The sequence below is a fragment of the Cryptomeria japonica genome, chromosome 9, assembly GCF_030272615.1.
Source record: "Cryptomeria japonica chromosome 9, Sugi_1.0, whole genome shotgun sequence".
NCBI lineage: Eukaryota > Viridiplantae > Streptophyta > Pinopsida > Cupressales > Cupressaceae > Cryptomeria > Cryptomeria japonica.
Window position 1 is genome coordinate 743,062,348 of NC_081413.1, and position 8,334 is coordinate 743,070,681.

General features: G+C 30.4%; 1 protein-coding gene across 1 annotated transcript; it reads right to left on the minus strand.

Annotated features, from left to right (window-relative positions):
* Positions 1 to 4,785: 4,785 nt before the first annotated feature.
* LOC131038640 (glucan endo-1,3-beta-glucosidase, acidic) lies at positions 4,786 to 7,477 on the minus strand. The gene is made up of 2 exons (XM_057971130.2): positions 7,338 to 7,477; positions 4,786 to 5,954 (listed from the first exon to the last, which is right to left on the minus strand). Exons 1-2 carry the CDS (start codon positions 7,438 to 7,440, stop codon positions 4,999 to 5,001), a joined length of 1,059 nt encoding a protein of 352 aa, XP_057827113.1. The 5' UTR covers positions 7,441 to 7,477; the 3' UTR covers positions 4,786 to 4,998.
* Positions 7,478 to 8,334: the final 857 nt, after the last annotated feature.

Below are 8,334 nucleotides of genomic sequence, written 5' to 3' on the forward strand. Positions count from 1 at the left end.
ATCTATACATTATGGTTTGAGCCACTAAGTTGGAACCAGCATTAGAACCCTATTATCTTGCATTCCTCGAAAGTTGGCAAAATGTTTTCGGGACCAGGGTAACCTACCACCTTGGTTCTGCACTTTTTCCCTAAAAACTTTGGAGGATAATTTGGTGGTCCTATCTAATTTAAATTCTCCTATGTGTAAATAAATCACAAATCTAAGTTGATCTAAAGGTAATTTTAATTATGAAATCCCTATAATGCATCCCTTTCAATTCATTTTCATCATCTTATCTTATGCCAATATTATCATCCAATTCAAGAGCAATTCTTCTTCCTCAAGAGCAGATCTGATTCAAGGAGCAACAAACTACATCAAGGCATCTTCCATTTATGTTTGATCTATGATTTCATGATGGATTTTATAAGATTTATCATTTTATTACATCAACACATAGAGGACTTATCCTAACAACATTACATCACCTATTGGAGGTATAATTATCTAGATTCAAGTATTTCAATTCCAGATCTAGCCTTTCCCTAAAAAAACAATCTTTCCAATTTGATTTCAATTTAATTATAGGGTTAAATCCAAACCTAGGGTTTGACCTAAGGTAAAACCCTATCCACAACCCCTTTTCTTTCCTCTTGTGTGTAGTTGCAGGTGCTCGATAGAGCTGGAAGACCTTGAAAAGCATTAGGAAGTTGGTACAAACCCATCCTTAGAATTTGAACTTGGTTTTCAGGGGCCAAGGTGGTGGGGCACCCGTGTCCCAAGACCAAGGTGCCTAGCACCTTGGTCCTCAAAATTCTACATTAGTTTGTAGTGGTGGTAGTTAGACAGTCTCACGATTTGAATCTTTTGACAAAAACTCAACCTCAGAAGAACAAGGTGTTCTAGCGCCCTGGTCCTACCAGATTAGCATTAGATTGCAGTCATAGGTGCACAATCGAATTTCTTGCTTAGTTATGTGTCTATTACAACATTTTAAATTATCTATTAGTTATTTACAACAACTTAAGCGTTTACTTTCTTTGTACCGTAGCCATAGTTTTTGCATCACTTCAACATATCTCCATTAGTCTTTTAGTTTCCATAGCAACTAAGGAATATAAACCCTAGAAGTGTCATTTGAATCTCTTTTACAAGAGCTAGTCAAATACGATCACTCCTCTAGGTGATTTCATATTCCAATGTTGGTATGAGAGTGGATCTTGGTCTCATGTTCTACCTAGTTTCGTTTTCATACCTTAAATTTTGGTGAACCCGACTTTTCTCACATTTGCACTACTTATGATTTTCATTTTCATATTTGATTTGTATGCACTTAAACATTCATATTTGCAATCATTTATGAAACATATAGCTTATGCACTTTCATTAATTGCATTGGTTAGTTCATATTCTTGTGCACTTAGTTAATCACACGCTTCATTGCTTAGATATTAAGTTTTCTTTCTTTCTTTGCACTGTTTCTTTCATTGCATTGTAAAAAAAAAGGAAATTTTTAAATCTTTTATGATAAATTGGAAAGTGGGTATTTTTTTTGTATTATAATATATGCAATTAATGAGAACATGAATACTTTAGTTGTTTTAGAAAAAGAGGAAATAAGAATATTTTGTAAGACCTTCTAAATAATATTATAATAGGAAGGTTAAGTTTGAATCAAATACCGAAGAGAGATATTATTTTGGTTATCCTAAAGTTTCCCAACAAGATCATACTCTTTGGTGTTTTTAATGAGAAGATAGGAGCTAATGGAATAATAGGAGCTAGTGGAGAAAGATAGGCAAGACCAAGCTTAACCTATCTATGTAGATGAGTGTTATATATATGGGATATTTTATAGAATACAATAGCCATAGGTATATTTCATGTTATAGACTAATAAATGCAAGTATAGAAATTAGAAGGTTGCAGGCTATCAAGGATACCCTAAACAATGATTAAAGGAAGATAAGGCTAGGGTGAGTCATGTTCACCATACACAATGATTTTAGGAATGAGGGAATTTGTATCCTGAATGTTGGTGTAATTATTGAGCATTAATAGAGTGAGTGGAATTTACGCTGATTCATAATGCAACAGTTGGATATAAGAGTTTTTACATTAACAAGGTAAGGTCTAGAAGAAGTTAAGAGTATGTTCAATATGCCTTCACTCACCATTCATTGTAGGATGAGAGTCAACATGAGAGAGAGAGAGAGAGAGAGAGAGAGAGAGAGAGAGAGAGAGAGAGAGAGAGAGAGAGAGAGAGAGAGAGAGAGAGAGAGAGAGAGAGAGAGAGAGAGAATAGAGCAACATAAGAAGATCTAAGTTACTATCACATGCATGGAACAAAGTATCACTATCATGAACTTTTCAAACAAAGCTAAAAAGTGATTTAAGAAAGAACAATTTATGCTCATGTTGAAAATTAGAATGAGAAAATAAAGAAAGGTGCAGATGAATTTGATGGAATAAATTTGTATTAAAATTGCAAGTTCAACAAAAATGTAGGGGAGAAATTGTGTGTTAAAATAGTTGTATTATTTGAAGCATAACTGAACATATATCATCTACATTGATTAAGATAGGTTGTAAGAAAGATGATCATTAAAATTTTACTAACAATAATGAAAAACCAAACTCTTCAAGATGTTCCAAATAGACCATTTGTGAGGCTTATTAACCCATATGCTATTGTGTCGTACAATGTTTTTTGCAATTCACCATAGGGGCTTCACTAGCTAGGCAATATTATATCATGTGCATTCATATTGGGGGGTTCAATATCCTAAAAATCTAAAACAATACATTGCCTATTTGGTGAAATAGCAGGGTTTTTAATTCAGGCTATGAAAAAATACAATATCTAGTAAAAATTGTGGGGTTTTTATTTTGGGTTGTGTATTGGGAGGGGGTGACAAAAAAGGCGTTTAGGGCAATATTTTTTGAAAAGAGGGGGATTATTTAATATGCCATGAACGCACGTACTATAACCCAGGCTCACTAAGTGAAGCTCTCGTGCAATTCACAAGCTATCCCAATTATGTATGGTAATCTCATTAGAAAAAAGGTACACAATTTAAATCTTTATCCATATATTTTGAACTTACTTGCCACAACAAGAAACAATGGAAATAAGATGGAAATAAGAGAAACAAACTAGGAGGTACTAAAATACAAAAAAATAATTAAAAGTTGTCTAAACTAGAGAAAACAAAGGAACAAAATACACAAGAAAGGGAAAGAGGTAATGGAAATTTTGTGGGAGAAGAGCTCTAACAAAACTTGTACCTATTGTTGGGACTACTTGGGAGTTTGCAAAGAATGGTCAAGCTCCTATTTTGGTCTTTCAAATCCCATGGGTAATATAATAGAGATATGGAATGAGACAGTGTGTTTAATTATCCTATGTATCTCTAGGACTATGAACAATAATGTTAAATTAAACCTATAAGCATTATCCCTAGTCTATGAGGAGAAATACCTTAATTTGTATGGTGAGAGATGAACGAGGTGACAACTCCATAATGCTAAGAGGAAACAATAAACAAAGGGAGGAATAAATAATACAAAAGTAGGCCTCATAATGTCACTAGAGGATGCACTCACAAGGCCAAGTGGGTGATATAAGATATTGGAGAGCTCCAATGTGTTTTAGGATGAAGAAGAATGTTAGACAATATTGTAGAATTCCCAAGAGAGTTCTAACTTGTATAAGAGAATGCCATAGAAAAATATAAATAATCATTTTGTCATAACCAATATTTCTACCCCTTGTTCCTACTCAACTTAAAAAAAAAAGAATTCTATTTTAATTAGCTTATAAATATTTTTTAAGGGGTCTAAACTCTTAAAATATATCAAAAATGCTGACATTGGCAATGGCGTGATGGTTAAGTTGTGGTGTTGCTCTTGTCATCAAGGTTGAAACTCTATTGGGGTGTTATTGTTGGATGTTTATATTGGGGATAAGGTCCCTTATTTGTGACCTCACCAGTTCATAACTCTAGGTCAATAGCATGCATAATTTGGAATCATAATAAGATTTTAAAAAGTGGGAGAGAGTTGCTTTTTCTTTATTATTTATTGGTAGAGGTCATATATTTATTTGGGAGGCAATATAGAGTCATTTAGTTGATATAACTTCATTAGGTTTTGATATTAGAGATCAAAGATTTTTTGCAATCTCAATCAAAGATCAAAGTTGTCCAAAATACCTCAACTTGAGAATGGACAACAAAAGATTAAGGATTGAATCTAGATTACTAGAGAATATAAGCTTAAATGCAATTTAATTACAATATAAATATCAACAATTACACATAAATATTAAAATTAAGTACTAAATTCTTACATAAAGAACAAAGCTAGAACAAAATCAAACACCAAATATGTACTTCTCACTTCTACACGAATCATTCTATTCTCGCAAACCTAATAAAGATTACCTTACCAATATTAAAAAACACACAATAATAAAAAAGATTTATAAAAATACAAAAACATTGGGTCAAACTCCAACTATTCTGGTCACAATTGAATCTCTATTATTCTGTTAAAAATTTGGTTTTAAATCTCCATTTCTATAACAAGTGGAGTAATTGCTTACAGCAAATTTTAACGTGGAGTGCCACAAAAGTTAACGCAATACGCATATGATGTGTAGGTAACGTGCTCATCACAAGAAATATGTTCAATACCCACATTCTTTTCAGACCTCCAAAACTCATCAGATTATATCATATTAATCTCTGTTAATATGCAATCATATCTTTGATTTTATATTCAAAGAAATCCTCTGTCAAATTCAAGGAATTAGCTGGCTACTTTATTGGCAATATAATGTTATCTTGCATGCTATTAAACAGAGGTTACAATAGTGTATGATAGAACTTTGTATGATAATTATTGGGAACACTGACTTTAACCAGTCAAACAAGTCATAAACTATGACGCTCACATACTAGACAACTAACAACACTCCTAAAATATATAGGAAAAATTGCATTCCAGCATATCTTAACCTGTAAAATTCACAGGGTAAACTTGTGCTTTAGTAGGCTGAAAGAGTCCAAAATGCTTCTCAGTAATGTCTCCAGGCTTCAAATCTTCATTAAACATGGCAAACACAAAGGCCTCAATGGTCTGGTTAGGCCTCTTGGGAGTCCCCTGCCCACACAAAACATGCTTGATAAAGTTATTGTTGTAAATCTGGGCATTGGATATATTTGCACCACCATTAGGATTCCCATTAGAAGGCCACCCACTTTCAGCAATAACAATGGGAATATCTGAATGCCCCAAGGCTTCCATGGCATAAATGAGGGCATCTACACTTGCATCAAACAAGTTCTTGTACCCCACTTCATTGGGGGTCTTCATTTGGAACAAGGCATAAGCCAGAGAAATGTCTTTGGGATCAGAGATGTAGGCAAAATAGGGGTATACATCTGCCATGAAGGGGGATTTTGTCTGTGAAAGGAAGTTCAAGATGGGCCTCATGATTGGGATGATATTAGGGCTGAATGTTCCTGCAGAGGGAGGATAAGAATTGCTGAGTACAGACATGGGCATTGTTGTAGAGACCTTGATTTGGTTCTGGAGATCCAGTGATTGGAGTGCAGTGTAAATGTTTTTCATGGCAGGAAAGAGATTGGCTGTGAAGGGTGTATCAGGGAGTATCTCATTGCCCACTGAAATGTATTTGAACTGGATTGTGGGGTAATGGGGTTGAATGTTGTCTGCAACCCACTGGTTTGCTGTGTCTTGGCTGGATGCAATGGAGGGGAGATTCTCATTGGGGACTCCTACTGTTACTTGTATGCCTGTGTTTTGGAATGCATGGAGAGTCTCCTGATCAGCATCATATATTCTCATTTTGCCAATTCTGTGGGAAGTGTACATGGCTGCCACTTCCACTGGAGATGGTAAATTGTCACCCACTCTTCCATAGCATACTCCTATGGCTTCTGCACCTGTAATAAGAATGGACAAGAATAATGAACAAATAACAAAAATTAAACATTTTAATATAAAAAAAAATTTATGGTTTATTTAAATTTAATTATATAATTTTTTATTAATTTTTTTAATGTATAGTTCATAAATAATTCATAAGAATATGAATAGTCTATTTATCATTCATTATATTTAGATTATATTTAGAAGAGGAAATTATTGATATTTATTAAATCACACATTTCAATACTATTCTAATTGAAAAAAATATCAAAGATAAAAATCAGATTTTATTTGAAAAATATTTATATTTTAAGTTATAAAATTAATTTAAATATTTAATTTTTTTATAGTGATAACAATTATAATTAAATTATTTTTAACTTTTTAAAAAGTAGTAGAGATATTTTAAATACACATCTTAAAGTGTTAGGCTTAATTATTTGATAATTTTTTTAGAGGTTATAATTTATTTATTTTTATAAATTTATCTAAGATAAATATACTAGTAAACAAGTTTTACATATAGATATATAAATATGGTAGTATTATTTTTAAATGGATTGAATTATGAGTATGCATTTATCTATATCTATTTATAATGCTAGCCTATAAAACTATGACATACAGTATGACATAACCTGATATAGATTTATTTAATATAAAATGTAAGTTAAATAAGAGTATAAATCGATATAAATATTTGATTATATTATCCTATTTGTTATCTATTGTAGATTTATATCTTATCTTTAAATATAATATAAAATATTATCTTAATTATAATTTTTATAAGAAAAAAATAATCATAGACACAAATACAATAATTTCATAAAATAACTCTATAATTTTATAATTGTTTTTGATTAAAAAAACAATCAAACCAAGACACTGACATTATAAATAAATATACAGAAATGCATACTATGACCTATATTTATTTATCTCTATATTACTATGATTGCAACTACATTATTTAACATTATCAACTTAATTAATATAACTATTCATAGTTAATATTCTACTTATTATATATATAAAAGCTTAATCATACTTAAAAAAATAATAATGTTTTTTTTATTCAACTAGAATAAAAAAAGCTGAAAACTCAGATCTAGGGCCTTGATTTCTGGATATTATCATTGATTTCTGGATATTAAGATTGTATGTAATTCTATTGAGAAAATGTGAATCTATAAAATCATATAATATTGCAGTAAATTTTAGTTTTCAAGAAATAAAAAAAAGATAGAATGGAATAACAGAAAAATTTTCAACAAAACACGGATCATAGATTGTAATCCGAAATGTTGATACACCCAATTGAATTCAGAAACAAAAGACACTAAGAATATATTTATTAAAATCTATGAAATGAAAATATATAGAAAGATCCTCACCGAAAAAAGCCAAGTCCGTGCAAAAGAAGAGGATAAACAGCAGAGATGAAATAAAATGGGCTGAATTCCTCATGTCCCGGAAACTGAGTTTACATATCTTCATCACCCAGATAAAATTGTATTGCTGTTAATAATAAAGTAGAAGATCCCGTGAATTTATAGAGGATATCTTTCAACGTAAAATCTAGTTAAGTTATAATAATAGGGAAGAGTTTTAGTTTTGGAGGTTTGAAAAGAATCTAGTTAAGTAATGATATGAACATATAAAAATCTTGTGACGAGTACGTTACTTGACACGTGGACTGAAAATTACTATCATTGACTTTCTTGGCATTAGACGTTAAATTTTGCCGAAAGCAATTATTCCATTAATCATTCGTATGTGTATGTTACTATTAGTAAATTAGGGATTTTAAATTCTATATTATAAGAATTAATGGTGGAAGCTCTATTGTGACATAAATATATAGATAATTATTAATGATGGAGACTCAATTGTGACATAAATAAATCGATAATTAATGATGGTTCAATTCAATTGTGATATAAAAATATAGATATTTTTACGAGTTATTTTTCAATTTTTTTTATTGAGATTATTATTTATTTATTTTCAAGTTGTTATTAGTAAATCAAATATTTGAAATTCTAAATTATAAAAAAATAATAATAGAGATTCAATTGTGACATAAAGATAAAGATATTTTTAGGAGTTTGATTTAATGTTTTTTAATTTAAATTTTTATTTAAAAATAATTTAATAGTTTTTTATGAATATATTTTAATTATGTGTTTTTAATAAAAGTGTAGTATTTAATTTAATTGTGGGGATAGTGTTTGTATTAATAAATATGATAATTACAACCATGAATTGAAAGAATGCATTAATTAAGTTATTGTATATTTTATTATTTATTGCCAATGTTATTAAACCATGTTTAATTTTAAGTAAAACTACTATCAATTAGATACTTTCAATTAGAAGTGTTCATTTGTA